This window comes from Carlito syrichta, unplaced genomic scaffold (assembly GCF_000164805.1).
Source record: "Carlito syrichta isolate Samal-C Ts95f unplaced genomic scaffold, Tarsius_syrichta-2.0.1 Scaffold296499, whole genome shotgun sequence".
Taxonomy (NCBI): Eukaryota; Metazoa; Chordata; class Mammalia; order Primates; family Tarsiidae; genus Carlito; species Carlito syrichta.
In genome coordinates, this window is record NW_007240595.1 from 90,912 (window position 1) to 109,501 (window position 18,590).

Sequence of the window (18,590 nt, forward strand, 5' to 3'; positions counted from 1 at the left end):
ATGGCTTCACAATGTTCCTATTAAAATTGACCATGGGCCAGGAGTAGTGGCTCAAGCCTATAATCCCAGTACTTTGGGAGGCTGAGGCAAGAGGACTGCCTGAACCCAGGGGTTCAAGACCAGCCTGGGCAATTTGGTGAGATCTTATCTTTACAATAAATCAAAAAATTAGTTGGGCGTGGTGGTGCACACCTGTAGTTCCAGCTACTTAGAAGGCTGAGGCGGAAAGATCGTGCCACTGAACTCCAGCCTGGGTGACAGAATGAAACTCCAACTCAAAAAATAAAATAAAATAAAATAAAATAAATGACCATGGAAACTTAACTATTAAAGCTATCAAAAATCTTCAAAATTTATCTTGCATGATAACAAAGTAGCCATAAACCTCACCTGTCATATTTCTATATATATTAAATATATCACATTACTGTACATTGAGTAAACATTAAGCCAACTATTTAAAAATGTTAGTTACACAGGTGTCACAAGAGAATATAAAACAAATGCCCGCTGGGCCAGCCTGTAATCCCATGCTTTGGGAGGCCGAGGTGAGTGGATTGCCTGAGCCCACGGGTTCGAGACCCGCCTGGACAACTTGGCAAGACTCATCTCTACAATAAATCAAAAAATTAGCCAGGCGTGGTAACGCACGCCTGTAGTTCCAGCTACTTGGAAGGCTGAGACGGAAGGATCGCCGGAGCCCAGCAGGTAGAGGCTGCAGTGGCCAGAAGCGTGCCATTGCACTCCAGTCTGAGTGACAGAGTGAGACTCCAACTCAAAAAAAAAAAAGCCCCAAAAAGAAAGAAAAATATCCTCTGCAATCTTCAGTATGAATCATTATTAGCCTCACTGACCTGGTCAATGCCACGCCCTTTGCACTGTAGAATGATAACCTCTAACAATTTTGCTGCATGACACTCTCCATCTTCTCCTGCAACTCCTGTAAGAACCTGATAAACACAGAATATAAACTTCATGAAACCTCCAAATCAAAGAAACAATTTCCCTCCCCTGTGTGCAAGCTCTGAGTTACTCAAGGTATTCCGATTAATATGAAAGTTGGCAATGTTCATTCTAGAGATGCCAGACTAAACATCTGTGAGAATTTGGAGTTGTTTCCCTCTTACTTGTCACAGTCTAGCCCCCTGATGACTTAGTCTATGTGATCAAAGCACCTGTCCTGTAGAGTCATTCTGAACCACAGTATGTTGACAACTACCAGCTTCTCATACAAAGGTGGTAGCTGAAATACCTAACCTTTCTCAAGGATATCTGGCTCGTATGTAAAGAACTACAACAAACTTAAGATGTTGATATTTCTAGAAAACACTTTTCATTCTTTTTTCTATACAGTCTCATAAAATAAAAAACAGTAGGGGAGAGGGAAACGAAGGGAAGAAGGAAGCAGCCTGTTGATAGCAAATTAAGAACATGGAGGACTTACTATTAGCACTACAGGGCTGTAAAGGGACAGGTAAGTGTTCTGGAATAAAAAGTAGCTGCTATAGATACACCTCTGTTCCCAGAGTGTTAATATAAACAATGTAACTGGCAATAGACGATGATGAATAACATTAACCATATGATTTCTGTGTGACTAAGTATTCAGAAGGAAAAGATATCAATGAAAGATGTCTAAAAAACTCATGGAGGAAAGTAACTTTTTAACAGCCTCCAATACAATGCTAGAAATTCTAATGCTACCAATTGCATCAAATTTGATACTGATGGACCCCAATTCAACTATCTGTCTCCCCAACCAAACTATGGGGGAAACCTAATCCTTAGCTCTTGTTAAAAGTGCTTTAAAAATACATACTAGCATTCTTCAAATATTTGCACTTTGATTTTCTAGGAATCAAAGTACAGTACTCTTCACTCATTTTTAAAACAACAAAAGTTCAGATGTTACAATCTTGTCATTTCCTAAATAATTACCGTTTAGCTTCCCTCAACCTACAGTTGCTAAGCATTTGCTATCCATTATCGATCCTTTCAAACATCACTCAAGTTCTTTATTCTTTCCTTCTTTTGATTCCAAGGAATAGGCTATGCTAAGGTAAACTCCTGGCCCTCTAAATAAAAAACATTTATAATTCCAAAAAACTGTTAGAAGAGAAGACAGACAAAAGAAAAATATTTGTCAAAGCCATTACTGCCACACCTAAAGACCAATAATCTTTTTGTTGTTTACAACTTTTAAAGTTCTTAATTCTGTCAGACCCATATATTTACCATGTTCACCACAATGTGGCTATCTCAGGAATCTTTACAATTTCATACATTTTATAGCAGTAACTGCTTGAAGTCTGATTTTACGTAAAAATGACCTACCTTTTTGCACATACTGTATATCATTTCAAGATACTTGGTATCAGACAGAAGTGTGTCTGTGTCAACTGTTACATAATTATGAAGAAGGGGCATCATATCTGTATTAATAAAAAGCATCAGTTATACAGCTTGACTAATACAAATGTTTGTTTGTTTGTTTGTTTTTTGAGTTGGAGTCTCACTCTGTTGCCCAGACTGGAGTGCAGTGGCCGCTCCTGGCCACTGCAGCCTCGACCTGCTAGGCTCCAGCGATCCTTCGGCCTCAACCTTCCAAGTAGCCAGAATTACAGGCATGCACTACCACACCCGGCTGATTTTTTTGATTGATTGTAGAGATGAGGTCTTGTTGCCCAGGTGGGTCTCGAACCCGCGGGCTCAGGCAATCCACTCACCTCAGCCTCCCAAAGGCGCTGGATTACAGGCTGAGCCACCGAGCCCGGCTTGTGTGTGTGTGTGTGTGTGTGTGTGTGTGTGTGTGTGTGTATATATATATTTTTTTTTTTTTTTTTTTTTTTTTTTCTTTTGAGTTGAGGGCTTCACTTTAGCCCAGTGGCACAATCACGGCTCACCACAGCCTCAACCTCCTGGGCTAAGGTGATCTTCTGCCTAAACCTCCCAAGTAGCTGGGACCACAAACATGTGCCACCACACCCAGCTAATTTTCGACTTTTTGTAGAGACAAAGTCTCACTATGTTGCCCAGGTTGGCCTCAAACTCCTGGGCTCAAGCAAACTTTTTACCATGGCCTCTTAAAATGCTGGGATTATAGGCGAGAGCCACTGCGCCTGACCTTCATTTATAATTACATGCAGAAATGAACCTATTAATAGTTAATTTCTTTGTATTTAGTAGTTAAACATAAAGATTATACAGGCACACACATACTTATATGAAGGAGATTATGAGAGGTATGTGTTAACAAAGAACAAATCTAAAATAAGTAAATCAAAATATGCAACAGGAAGCAATACCATCCTTGAGCATTAGCTGATACTGATAACCTATCTAGACAATGAAGCAGTAGCACATTAAAAAATATGTTCAAATGACAAGCTACAAAGAAATCAAAATGGGGAGAAAATTCTCATTATTTCCATGTTGATTTTACTTACCTGTAAAATAATCAAAACCATCTTGCTGAAAGACTTCAAATACAAGGGGTAGTAGCTGCCACATCTGTGGAGACACTTGTTGACATGTCAAACTATGTGCTAAAGAGAAGATTTCCTCATAGAATTCTGGAAGAGAATACTGAGTCATTAGGAAAATACTCGCTCAAGTGAAATAGCACTAAATTCTTAGTACAATCAGGGGCATAATACCTAAGACATGCTGTTGTAAAACAGTACCAATAACTTGTAAGCAGATTCCCTCAAGCTGCTGGGTAATCTAAAAAAGAAAGAAAAAAAAGCATATGGAATTGCAGCACACTGAATGAATCACTAAAATAATGGATACTGTAGTTTACTACACTTAAATTAAGTCAATATTGTTAAAAAATAAGTTTAAGTCCTTATTTTAAAATGACTTACATATTATAAGATTGGGAGTCAGATTGAAATGTAATAAAACTCCATTATAATGAGAAAAACACAAGAAATAACCTGCTTAGTTTAATTAATAAGGAAAAAATAACCTTCAGGAAAAATGCAAACAACTATGAAAATAAAGGAATCACAATCATTGTGAAGACAGAATAGACTTTTTTGTGTGGAAATACAGATTAATTCAGCCCAGATGTATCGGAATTCACTGACAATGACTTACAGATAAATTATCTGAAGGAAGGCATTGCTTCTACCAATCCCAATAATTCTTTTTTTTTTTTTTTAAGTGAGAAAGGAGTTATTGAGAGGACAGAAAAGCTCCCACAGTGGGAGGGAACCCTAAGGGGTTGCCCAATTCCAATAATTCTTACGTCACCTCCATTTTCCGAATTATATTACATATAGCAAATCATAAAAAGTGAATTCAGGTCCCAAATCATTCAAGACAGACAAAAAATACAATTCCTCTTTAATTGTCAGTATTGTCCTAAATCCCAAATCCCTAAGGGCTATGAGATTAAAAGAGGGTGGGAATAAGATAATAACTACAAATCAGATATAAAAGCTAGACATCCATTTCAAATACACAGTATTTAATAGTTTCAAGGACTCAAACAATAAACAATTCAGCACAACGGCTCAAGCCTGTAATCCTAGCACTTTGAGAGGCTGTGGCAGGGGACTGCTTGAGTCCAGGAGTTCAAGACCAGCCTGGGCAACATAGTAAGACCTGGTCTCTATGGAAAAAAAAAAAAACAAAAAAACTGGGCACAGTAGCATGCACCTGTAGTCCCAGCTATTTGGGAGGTTGAGGTGGAAGGATCGCCTGAGCCCAGGTTGTTGAGGCTGCAGTGGGTTGTGATCATGCCGCTGCACTCCAGCCTGAGCAAGAGTGAGACCCTGACTCAAAACAAAACAAAACAAAACAAAATAAACAATTTATCTTTTAAACAAAGTACTGCCAGGTACGATGGCTCACACCTGTAATTCCAGCACTTTGAGAGGTCGAGGCAGGAAGACTGCTTGAGCCCAGGAGTTTGAAACCAGCCTGGGTAACAGAGTGAGACCCTGTCATTACAAAAAAATCAAAAAGCTAGCAGGTAATGGTGGTGCACACCAGTAGTCCCAGCTAAATGACAGGTTGAGTCAGAAGGATTGCCTGAGTTGAGGATGCAGCGAGCTGTGATTGTGCCACTGCACTCCAGCCTGGGTGAAAGAATAAGACTCCAACTCAAAGAAAAAAAAACCAAAGTAGCTACAGGATTGTTCATGGCTTCTGCCCATCTCCAATTCTAATGCAGAATACAAAAATAGTTTCCTGAAAATCTCATGATATAAAAGGTAACTTGGAGATAGGAAAACATATGACTCATAGATAAGAGATATATTACCAATATAAACAACATCTGCATTGAACCAAGTTCATGGCAGTGGTTACCTCTAGTGGAAGGAAGGAACTAGGGAAAAGAGATGAGGAAGTAGTCCCCTGAGGACTTCAATAGCATCTCCCTGAAATTGTTTTTCTTAATGGAAATAAAGTCTAAAGAAAATACTGTATTAGTGGCAAAGTCTCAAGGTGCAAAATCAACGTGCAAAAGACAGTTGCATTTTTATACAACAACAATCAACAGGCAGAGAACCAAATAAAAAGCACAATTCCATTCATAATAACCACCCCCCAAAAAGTGAAATACCTTGGCATCTTTCTAACCAGAGAAATGAAAGACCTTTACAATGAAAACTACAAAACACTACTCAAAGAAATCAAGGAGACACACATAAATGGAAAAATGTTCCATGCTTATGGATTGGAAAAAAATCAACATTAAGGTGTTCATCCTATTCAATCCAATCTACAGATTCAATGCAATACCCATTAAATCACCAGTATCATTCTTCTATATTGGAAACGACAATATAGAAATTCATATGGAAACAAACAACCACGAATAGCAAAAACAATCCTCAGCAAAAGAAACAAAGCAGGAGGAATCACACTTCCAGATTTTAAGCTTTACAGTAAGGCTACAATAATCAAAACAGCCTGGTAGTGGTACAAGAACAGACATTAATATCAATGGAATAGGATAGAGATTACGGAAGCAAAACCTCAATTCCTCAACCAACTCATCTTTGACAGCCTCCAACGACAACCACTGGGGAGGAGAATCTATTCACAGTAAATGGTGCTGGGAAAACTGGCTGACCACATGCAGAGGAATGAAACAGAACCCCTACCTATACCATACACAAAAATCAACTCCGAATGGATCAATAACCTAAACAAACTGTAAGAATCTTAGAAAATGCAGAAGACACCCTTACAGAAATTGGAATAGGCAACCAATTCCTAATCAAAATCCCAAAAGCCCATGCCATAAGAGACAAGAGATAGAGAAGTAGGACCTCATCAAACTGAAAAGCTGGTGCAAAGCAAAAGAAACCATCAAATAGTGGGGAGACAGCACAGAATGGGACAAAATATCTGCCTACTGAATATCTGACAAAGGCCTAACATCCAGGATATACAAGGAACTCAAACACTATGGGGTGGGGTGGGGGTGGGGGGCAGGGAGGTGGGATTAATAGTAGTCAATATCTGTCTAGGGACGGGGGGGACGGGGACAGACACACCCCTTTTCAACAATGGTGCCTGAACAATGCATATTTGTATGCCTAACCCTTACCTGTACCCCACAATTTTAAAATAAAAAATGTTTTAAAAAATGTAGTATATATACACAATGAAATATTATGCAGCCATAAAGAAGGACAAATATATGGACTTTGCAGCAACTTGGATGGATTTGGAGTCGATCACACTCAGTGATTTATCACAGAAACAAAGAACTGAGTTCCACATGTTCTCACTCATAAGGTGACCTTGAACAACTATAATGCTATAAGGAAGCTATTGGCAGTAGTGGGAAACTCTGGGGAGGGGGGTGGGACTGGCAGTTGAGGGAAACTGCTAGGGGAGGGAGGATTACACCTCATCAACAAGGGTACCTTCATGATCAATGTTTATGTACCTAACCCTGAATTGTACCCCACATCTTTATAATAAATAAATAAAAATTTTTTTAAAAAGTGGGCAAAAGGTATGAACAGACATTTCTCAAAAGAAGACACACAAGCAGCCAACAGATACATGAAAAAAATGCTCAACCTCGTTATTCATCAAAGAAATGCAAATCAAAACTACACTGAGATACCACCTAACTCCAGTCAGGATGGCTATTAATAACTCAAAAAACAACAGATGCTGAAGAGGGTGCAGAGAAAAGGGAATGCTTCTACACTGCTGGTGGGAGTGTAAATTAGTACAACCTCTGTGGAAAACAATATAGCAAATTTAAAAGATCTAAAAACTGACCTTCCATACGACCCAGCAACCCCTCTTCTGGGAACTCAAATCATTCTACAAAAAAGATATCGGCGCATGCATGTTTACTGCAGCACTATGCACAATAGGAAAACCAGAAAGCAGCCATGCTGCCCACTGAAAATGGACTCCGAAGCAACTTGGATGGATTTAGTTTAGAATCTTTCATACTCAGTGATCTATTGATCTATCACAGAAACAAAGAACTGAGTACCACATGTTCTCACTCATAAGTAGACCCTGAATATTTATCATAATACTACAAGAAAAGGATAGGGAGTAGTGGAAAACAGCTAGACTGCCAGAGGAAAGGGCGGGCATATAACATCAATAAGGGTACCCTGATTCTAAACCAGGTGAAGTGAGGAACAATGGGCCCAAACCTCACCTACTGTATGATGACCACTTATGTACTGAATCCAGAATTATATCCACATCTTTAAAGTAAAATAAAATAAAATAAAAATATATAGTAAATTTTATGTTGTGTTTATTTCACCAAAATTTTTCAAACAAATTAAAATAGAAAAAATAAAACTAGAATATGTTTTCCCGGGAATCACCATACTTCTGGATCTGATAAACAGGACATAACAAATAGCCAAAGGTAGAGATTGTAAAACAACAACTTGCTTTCTCTTCCTTCTACTAATACTCTAGAGCTTAAAATATTTATAAGGGTACCAATCTTATTCTTACAAGGGAACTAATTAAAAATGGCAGAATCAAAATGCATGAGATGACCAGAGAGTTATATTTAAGTCAGAGGCCTCCAAAAAACATAGATCAATATAAAGTAACTTGAAAAACCGCAACACTGGATCATTTTCCTACCTCTTTATGATCTTCAACTACACTAAGAAGTGTGTCAATCGTATTCAGAATTCCCATAGCAGTAACTGCTTTGTCATCACTTCCTTCTTCATCTGGCCCAGTCTGGATTACTTGGTTAAACGTCATTGCCTAGATTCAAAAGAATAATTTAGGTTTGTCACAGAAGTATTATAATCACATTTTGGGGCCAGGCACAGTGGCTCACACCTGTAATCCCAGCACTTTGGGGAGACCAAGGTGGGAAGATTACTTAAGACCAGGAGTTTGAGGCCAGCCTACGCAAAACAGCAAGACCTTGTCCCTACAAAAAAAAAATTAACTGGGCATGAGGCACGTGCCTGTAGTCCCAGCTACTCTGGAGGGTATGGAAGGACTGTGTAAGCCCAGGAGTTCAAGGATGTAGTAAGCTGTGCTCAGGTCCCTTGACTCCAGTCTGGATGACAGTGAAACCTCGACTCAAATAAACACATTTTGGTCTAAAACTTTACATTTTTAAAATGTTCTCACTGCGATACAACAACAAATCAATGTTTCCACATTAATTAATAAGAGTTTGGGCTCTGTAATCAAATGGCCCTGCTATATTATTCATTGGGTGACCTTAAACAAGCTACCCAACCCATCTTGCTTGACCTTTCCTGACATGTCATGGGGATTTCATAGAAATACTATGTAAGGATTAAATGAGGCAAGGCAAACAAAGTGCTTAATATTATGACTATTTTCATTAATATTACTAACATTTGACAATGTCCAAATATAGGCATATTTACTAACTTGGGGGCTGTTGATTTGTTGTTTAAGAACTCCAATTAATTGTTTTAAGCATTCCAGGAAACTACACAGACAGCCAAGTTGCAGCCTAAGGTAGTAGTTAAGAACATGCACTGTAGAGGCCCAATAGGAATCCCTTGCCACCCTGTCTAACGTGGGCAATTAAACCTTTTTTTTTTTTTCTTTTTTTTTTAATTTTGAGTTAGAGTATTACTCTGTTGCCCAGGCTGGAGTGCAGTGGCATGCTCACAGCCACCACAGCCTCAACGTACTGGGCTCAGGAGATCCTTCCACTCAGCCTTCCAAGTAGCTGGAACTACAAGCATACACTACCACACCCAGCTTATTTTTATTTATTTATTGTAGAGATGAGGTCTTGCCATGTTACCCAGGTTGGTCTCGAATCTGTGGGCTAGGCAATCCTCTTGTCTCTGCCTCCCAAAGTGCTGGGATTACAGGCATGAGCCATAGTACCAAGTCAATGTAACCATTTTATACCTCAGATTTTCTTTATAATAGGAATAATTCTCATAGGATTGTGTGACAATTAAATAAATACCTATCAAGGGTTTAGAAGGTTTTTACAGTAAATCTATGAAATATTTGCTATAGGGTAAATAAGGCACACCACTCATGTCCACTGCAAGAACATATGAATAGCTAAATTAAAATACTTGCATAAATGATAGGTTCAAACAACATACCAAATGTTGTGTCATTTCTACTGCAATTGGAGTAACTTCTTCACTATATTCACAGATCATTTTCTGAATTACATTAGTAAGGTCATCATTTTCTGTTTCTCTTATAATATGAAGAAGAGCCTGCATAACAGGTCTGATGAATGGTGTGATATATTCTTTAGCTGTAAAAGGAAAAACCAGTAAAACATTTTTGGGTAAAACAGCTAAAATTTCTTAAAAACTGATACAATATACACCAAAGAATGAAAAATACTTTCACAGAGAGTGAAGCATGTCAAGTTCCTAGAATTATGCCTTTTACAATTATGTATAAAGACATTCACTATTCTTGACAGATAAAATCCTTTACCTTTTTCTTGATTGCTGATCAACACCTGAAGTGCAATGGCAGCTTCCACTTTCACAGGCATTTCTCTGTCATCAATGAGACATCTTCTTGTCAGCTCTAAGGCTGTTTGAAGGTTCTGATCACTTTTGAACTTTACTTCACAAAAATAGTGAAGTACCCAGCAAGCCTTTTGTAAAAACACAGTGAGTTACTATAGATATCTTACATTAAATTCCCCCAAGCTAAGCTCTATTCCCAGAGTTCCATGTGCGGGAATTTGGAGGCTGGCCAGTGGTGGATGTGTCAAGAGACAACACTAGACCAGTACTATGATCCCGAGCTACTCTTTGGCTGCATGAAGCTTGTGTGGATAGCAAGATCTGAATGCAAAACACAGACAGACACTGCTACCAGACACAGATGAAAACTATGCACACATTACAGCAGCCATTTAAAAATTTACATTAAACAGAAGTCTTAAATAAAGTATGGCTTTTAAAGTGAATAGTAAAAAGTTTCAAAAGTCCACATGAGGAATTATTCATTGTAAGACATAAATATATAAATAAAGCTTTAACACATACCCTTGCTCTCATGTAGCCTAGTTCACTGCTGAAGAGAGGAAACACATGATTCTGCAACATGTATTCCATCTGATCTTTATAGATCTTTTTCTGTAAATATAAACAACAATTATTTTCATACAGTTCCAAATACAATCATCTCAATTTCCAAATAGATATAACAGTGTTGAAAATGGCTACTGATTTTACAACATTCACCTATTTTAATTCTTTGAACCCCAGGATCCACAACCAATTTTCTTATTCTAGAACTTTACCACCAAAAACCTCTATATACATTTATATGTTTTTATACTGCTTGCTTAGCCATTATGCCAAACCTTAACAGCAATGGTGTTTTATTACTGGAAATGTAGTTAATTTTATTCCTTGCCATATAATTTTCTTCTCATGAAACTTTTACAATGAAAAAAAAAAAAACCCTGCAAAATTTCTAACTGAACACAATACTACATAGTATAACCCGAGAAAAATCCTGCTTTCAACGTAATAATTAATTGGTCATTCAGTCTCAAAGTTGATTATTTCCTAAGTGTGGCAATAAGTTTTTTAGAAGAGTTTCTTTTTTTTTTTTATTTATTGTAGAGATGAGGTCTCGCCTGCCCAGGCGGGTCTCGAACCTGCGGGCTCAGGCAATCCACTCACTTCAGCCTCCCAAAGGCGCGGGATTACGGGCTGAGCCACCGAGCCCGGCTGAAGAGTTTCTTAAACTGCATATTAAGTCAATATTAAAAATACAAAACACACATTAATACAAACTTGGAGAAGACTAGAGACATGATAACTAAATGCAATGTGGGATCCTGGACTGAATCATGAACCAGAAAAATAGGACATTAGTAGAAAATCTTGTGAAATTTGAAAAAGGTCTGTAAGATTAGTTGATTAATATCATACCAAAATTAACTTCCTGGTTTTAATTGAGTATGTAAGATGTACCATTAAGGGAAGCTGGGCGAAGAGTAAGAATAGATAAAATACTTGAAAGTGCCAAGAGAACTCACTCAAGATTCCCAGTCTTCTATACAACAAATAATTAGAATGTCTCTTTATAAGATAAGAGAAGGATGGGAGGACAGGTATAGAAAAGCTGAAAGAATACCATATATATACAAAATAATGTGACAAATTCAGTGAAGCAAGGTTTGTAATACCGGGAAAGTACAATGACTAAGTATTTACTTACAAGCTGAATAATCACTTTTGTTTGTTTGTTTGTTTGTTTATTGAGTTGGAGTCTCACTTCATCGCTTAGGCTAGAGTGCAGTGGCACGCTCAAGGCCACCCCAAGTAGCCAGAACTACAGGCATGTGCTACCACACCCAGTTAATTTTTTTATTTATTGTAGAGATGAGGTCTCGCCAAGTTGCCGGGGCTGGTCTTGAACCTGCGGGCTCAGGAAATCCACTTGCCTCAGCCTCCCAAAGTGCTGGGATTACAGGCTGAGCCACTGAGTCTGGCCAATTACTACTTTTTAAAAAAATTCCTATTTTATTTTCTTACTCCTTGATAGAAAGGAAGATGAAGTTATTTATTAAACTTCAAAGTGAATACAAATTTCAGATCTTATCTATGAAGTCAGACACAATGTATATAATTAAGTTGAAGTTTCTAAACATAAGTCTAATTTAGTCGGTCGTTTTTTACTTCAAGATTTGTTCAACAAAAGCATAATGTGCTAAGGCTAAAAATGAATGCATTCATGTTTACAAGATTAATCTTTGGAGAAGGAAAACATTACTTACAACTATACTGCAACATGTAAAGAAGATATGTCATGAAAAAGAAGTACTTTCAACACAGCAACAAGAGAAAGTATAGATAAACTGAATACATGAAAATCCTATTAAAACTTGTACTTCAGCTGGGCATGGTGGCTCACACCTGTAATCCTAGCACTTTGAGAAGCCGAGGTGGGAAGATGGTTTGAGTCCAGGAGTTTAAAATCAGCCTGGGCAACATAGTGAGACCTAGTCTTTACAAAAAAAATTAAAAATTAGCCAGACAAAGTGGTGAGTGCCTACAGGCTGAGGCAGAAGGATTGCCTGAGCCCATGAGGTCAAGACTGTGGTGAGTCATGACTCTGCCCTGGGTGACAGAGTGACACCTCAACTCAAAAAAAAAAAGAAAAAGACAATAAGCACATGAAAAGATTCTCAACATCATCAACTAAGAGGAAATGCAAGTCAAAACCATTATGAGATGCTACTTCACATCCACTAGGATGGCTATGATCAAAAATGACAGAAAATAACAAGTATCAGTTAGAATTAGATGGCAGTAATGGTTATACAACTCTAAGAACAAACTAAAAGTATTGAAAGTATTGAAACCCTCATACACGACTGGTAGAAACATAAAATGGCACATTCACTTTTGAAAACAGATTTGTTTCTCAAAATATGACCAGCAATTAAGACTCCTAGATATATATCCAAGATATATGAAAACATGACCATATAAAAACTTGTATATGTGAACATTCATAGCAGCATTAATAGCCAAAAAGTGGAAACAATTGATAAGTAGATAAATAAAATGTGGTATATTAATACAGCGAAATGAAATTTGCCAATAAAAAGGATAAGTACTGACACATGCTACAGCACAGGTGAATCTTGAAAACATTACACTAAAGAAGCCATTTACAATGGAGCACACATTATACCACTCCACTTATATGAACTGTCCATAATAAATAAATTCAGAGACGAATGAAGATTATTGGCAGGGGTTCCCAACCCCTGGGCCATGGGCAGTACTGGTGGTCTACGGAACCTGGCTGCACAGGAGATGAGTGGCGGGCAAGTGAGTGAGACTTCATCTATTTTTACAGCCATTCCCCATCTCTCATATTACTGCCTGAACTCTGCCTCCTGTCAGATCAGCACTGAAAAGACTGCTTCCATTTCCAACATCCTATCTTTGTGAAGCAGGGTTTTCTGCAGTGACAGCAACCAAAACACAATTACAGAGCAGACTAGACATAAGCAACACAGTTCGGGTGTCACTGTCTCCCATCACCCCCAAATGGGACCACTTAGTTGCAGGAAAAGCTCAGGTTCTCACCGATTCTGCGTTATGGTGAACCATATAATTATTTCATTATATATTATGATGTAATAATAGAAATAAAGTGCGCAATAAATACAGTGTGCTTGAATCATCCCGAAACCATCTCCCTGTCTCTCCCCTGTGAACCATGAAAAAACTGTCTTCTATGAAACCAGTCCCTGGTGCCAGAAAGGCTGAGGACCACTGGATTATGGGAAGCCTAGCTGGGAGATGTGGGGTGAAATGGGGAGTGACTGCTAATGTGTACATATAGGATTGCTTTATGGAGTATTGAAAATGTTTTGGAGTTAGATGGCAGTAAGGGTTATACAACTCTGAATAAACTAAAAACCACTGCATTGTAATATTTTAAATAGGCATACTGCATGATTTGTGTATTATATCCCAATAAAGGCATTAATTTTTTAAAAACTACTTGCACACCCACACATATATATACACAAAAGAATAAATACCTTCAGAAGTATTTCAGCTAAAGAGCCAATCATATGCAGCGCTCCATCTTTTTTTCGAGGATCAGCATTTGGTTCTGTAAGAATCTGGTAACAAAATCCCATAGTCTTCTGCAGTACCTAGATTACAAGAGAAAAGTTCTACTTTATAGAATAACCCAACAGCCCTTAAAAAGTATACTAAGAAAAAGATTCACATGATTAACATTTAAAACCATGCATATAAATTTTAAATAATATAGCAAAAGGTATCTACACATTAAACAACCCACCTCTTTCCTCTTACTACAGGCAGTAAACAAAAGTGTCTGAGCAGCAGTGGTAGGAGAAATAAAATCTTCAAACACATCTAGAGAAGAAATTTAAAATTATGACAGAAAACAGCAATTTTAATAACTTCACCAAACACTTTGACATGGAATAATTTACAAATAATGTTCTGTAAAAATCATGACACTAAATGTGCTTAATCTTCACATAAGGTGAATATGAAAAGAACTCAGAATGCCATAATTTTGCAAAAGCCTAATGCCATGTCTTTTCTGTATAAATTAAATGTTAATCCATCAATTCTTCCTAGTATTTTCCTATCATATGAAGCATTATTACTGGAGAATTTTCACAACAGGGTCACAAAAGTATAAACTACAAAAAGTACCGAAGATTTTGGTAGGAAGGAGGGCTAATACTCAACATTAGCCAAACTACAATTCTTTAGTTCCATGTAGGGACTCCATGTGATTCCAACTTCCAATACCCATCATCTTCTCAATTCTCACTTATATGATATCTGACATGAGATCCAAAAGTATAGTTGAGAACACAGTGTTAAGGTGTAATCTTAAATATCTACCAGTTCTGGCATATGCCAGAAGCACATGCACAAATCCAAATTTAATAATGCTATTGTACTTCTATCTGAAAAATAAGATTCTAATTATCAAATACTATATTTAATGAATAGCTCAAAAAAATCTAAACATTAAAACAAGGTTTCTCAGCACCAAAGCCAAGGCCATAATTCCTCCCTCCCCGGCCAGGTTAGCCATACACAACTACTTTAATCTTAACTACTGGAAAATTTTGTTTCTAAAAAACGGAGGCTGGGCTTGGTGGCTCAGCCTGTAATCCTGTGCTCTGGGAGGCCGAGGTGAGTGGATTGCCTGAGCCCACAGGTTTGAGACCCGCCTGGGCAACTTGGTGAGACCTCATCTCTACAATAAATCAAAAATTAGCCAGGCATGGTAACGCGCGCCTGTAGTTCCAGCTACTTGGAAGGCTGAGGAGGAAGGATCGCCAGAGGCCACCAGGTCGAGGCTGCGGTGGGCCGGGAGTGGCCACCGCACTCCAGTCTGGGTGACAGAGTGAGACTCCAACTCAAATAAAATAAAACAAAACCTGAGAGTTCCTTACCAAACTTCATGCGTATATATTCATAAGGGTCTTCTTGCCAAAGTTCCTCATCAGCATCTGTATAGCACATCAATGGAAAAATAACATCTTGGATAATGCCCTGCAATTTAAAAGTTAAGAAAGTAACAGATTTCAGTTGTATTAAAACAAAAGTAGCCATAAAGTATGTATTTTCAAGCTTAACACTAAACTTTAGTAATACATTTAATGTGTTCTCAGATCAACTATCAAGCCACATGTTCTTACACTCTCTGTAACCAGTAACTGTAAAATAAGACATGTGTACCTAGGTAGCAATTAAGTATTCTGAGAAAATGTAAAACTTTAGTCTATCAAATTCTACAGTTCTAAATAAAGCAATAGATTACACACAGAAATAGCACATAAGCCACTTATCCTGTAAACTAATCTGGTAAAATAAAGTCCCTTGCTCCAAATTACATGACAAAAGGTTAACTAATCAAAATCCAGCAGTAAGAACTTAAATCCAAGTTTGAAGATAACAGTTTTAGAATAATCACAAAATACCTCTCATACCTTTAAGTCAAAGCATTACATCTTTGTATGTAATACTCTAAAAATAATCACCAGAACTAGACTAAATAATACAATTCAATAAAACATGACATTTTTCAACTTTTATGGGAATTAGTGTTATTTCTATTATATTTGCTAGAAAAATATTACAGATAGAAAATTACTTGTATATGAGGCTTCAGATTCTTCCAGGTGAGGGCATGAGAAACTCCTTGATTAATATAATTTAAGGTCTGTTGTAAAACTCGAGGAGCCATATATTGCTTCTCCTTGTACTGATATAACACCTTTAATAAAACCTATTAAAAAATTGCAATCAATAAAGTTCAAACAGAATTTTTAACCACATACAAGAATGTAAAAACAACTGACATATCTTAATGCCCAGGACATTATCAAAAAATACCAACCACATTCTTTTTAAAAATAAAGCTTCTGTATAATTATGGGTTAGACAACCATATTTATTCCCAAGGCATTTAAACATTAAACAAATTGAATACTATTTTTTAAAGACTAACTTCAAATTAAGAGTTAAAAAAAAGATAATCCACACAACTACAGAACAAACCACAATACTCTAAGGCAGCCAGTCCTATCACCTTGTTAAAGTCATTTAGGAAAACCTTACCCAAACCAGTTAACTGCCTATTTAATGTCTATAAAACATTCTAATTCTACCTAATGTTTCAGAACATCAATTTTCAAAGAGTGGTTCACAGATCTCTCTTCTAACTGTCTACTACGTTAAAACTATTTTCATTATAATGCTAAGATGCTATTTACATTTCTTTTTGGTGGGAGGATGGTTGGGATCTCACTGTTACCCAGGCAGAAGTGCAGTAGCTTGATCATGGCTCAACACAGACTTGACCTCCTGTGCTCAGGAGAACATCCCACCTGAGCTCCCTGAGTAGCTAAGACTACAGGCACAAGCCACAATGCCCCACTAATATTTTTCTTATTTTTTGTAGAGATGAGGTCTCACTATATTGCCAGAGATCAGTTAGTCTGATCTCTAACTACTGGGTTGAAGTCCCACCTCTGCCTCCCAGAGCCACTGCACTGCCCAGCCCCTTTTTAAACTGTGTTGACAATTTCATCATTAACAAAAGCAACAGTGGTAAAACTGGTGCCAAATATGAACCAGGGAGGCAAGGCATTAAAGTGACTGTATTCTTTACACCAACATACTTGTATAACAAGGTTTCCTTAAAAGTATGTTATTAATGAATAAAAAAAAGATTATTAAATGAGATGTATACATATAGCTCTTCTGCTACATACCAAAATACAGTGGCTGGAAGAAAAGAATTTGTGAGACTAAGCTACAAGCTGAAATAGTCACTTATTCCATGAAACATTATTTTATACTTGAAAGAACAACTGATAAACAAATTATGGTTATTTAGACTTATGCATATGGTAGATTTTTTCCTCAAAAATAAACAAAATGAGCTGTCACTTCAAACAAAATAGCTGACAGTATGTTGTTACTGGAGTTAAAACTTGAGATTTCAAACAACAATCAGAATTCCAGAATTCTTAGATACACTATTAGCTTGATAGCTTTCTGATATTTAAAGACACTTCTAATGTGATTGGTGGTGATATGAGCAAATGTGACCTTCTCTTTACTTTTTTTTTTTGAGTTGAAGTCTCACTGTTTCCCAGGCTAGAGAGCAATGGCACGCTCACGGCCACTGCAGTCAACCTGCTGGACTCAGGCGATCCTTCAGTTTCAGCCTTTCAAGTAGTTAGAACTACAGGCACATGCCACCACGCCCAGCTAATTTTTTTATTTATTGTAGAGACAAGGTCTTGCCTAGTTGCCCAGGCTAGGATTTTCTTTTTAAATTGTATAATGAAATGTGTTAACGTTGGGAAAACATTAACTCAATCGACAGTTTCAAAAATGACCAGAACAGGTTACATAAAACATCATGTATTTATTTATTTTTCTTTTTTTTTTTTGAGTTGGAGTCTCACTCTGTCGCCCAGACTGGAGTGCAGTGGCCGCTCCCGGCCACCGCAGCCTCGACCTGCAGGGCTCCGGAGATCCTTCCGTCTCAGCCTTCCGAGTAGCCGGAATTACAGGCATGTGCTACCACACCCAGCTAATTTTTTGATTTATTGTAGAGATGAGGTCTTGCTTGCCCAGGCGGGTCTCAAACCCGCGGGCTCAGGCAATCCACTCACCTCAGCCTCCCAAAGGCACGGGATTACAGGCTGAGCCACCGAGCCCAGCTAACATCATGCATTTATAAAAGACTCACTGAAAATGCAATATAGATCAATGCGTTTTAATGTAACAAGATGCAAATTGTTTATTCATATGGTATCAAATTCCACACTGCAATTAATTTTTAAGAAACTACCACTGCTGAATTTTGGTATAATATCAAAGAAGTATTCTATCAACATCTGAAAAGTCTATTAAAATACCCTTCCCTTTTTCAACTTCATCCTTGTGAGGCCAAATTTTCTTTATGTCAAGTAAAACAAATTAAAACAGACTGAATGTAGAAAAGGATGAGTACACAGCATTCTTTTATTAAGTCAGACATTAAGACATTGGGGAAAAAAAAGGTATAGCAAACAATACTCCTCTTTTTAAAAATTT

At 37.5% G+C, this 18,590-nt stretch overlaps 1 protein-coding gene across 3 annotated transcripts in view; it reads right to left on the minus strand.

Moving 5' to 3' along the window:
- The window catches only part of IPO7 (importin 7), a 61,764-nt gene that overhangs the window by 8,532 nt on the left and 34,642 nt on the right, over positions 1–18,590 (minus strand). For all 3 annotated transcript variants that reach the window (XM_008054553.1, XM_021710646.1, XM_008054554.2), the window contains 12 exons: positions 16,132–16,266; positions 15,431–15,530; positions 14,290–14,366; positions 14,021–14,137; positions 10,491–10,580; positions 9,928–10,093; positions 9,579–9,739; positions 8,101–8,229; positions 3,657–3,723; positions 3,447–3,572; positions 2,335–2,432; positions 855–950 (listed from right to left, as the gene is read on the minus strand). In XM_008054553.1, coding sequence (XP_008052744.1) covers positions 855–950; positions 2,335–2,432; positions 3,447–3,572; positions 3,657–3,723; positions 8,101–8,229; positions 9,579–9,739; positions 9,928–10,093; positions 10,491–10,580; positions 14,021–14,137; positions 14,290–14,366; positions 15,431–15,530; positions 16,132–16,266 — 1,362 coding nt within the window. The remainder of the gene's footprint in view (positions 1–854; positions 951–2,334; positions 2,433–3,446; positions 3,573–3,656; positions 3,724–8,100; positions 8,230–9,578; positions 9,740–9,927; positions 10,094–10,490; positions 10,581–14,020; positions 14,138–14,289; positions 14,367–15,430; positions 15,531–16,131; positions 16,267–18,590) is intronic.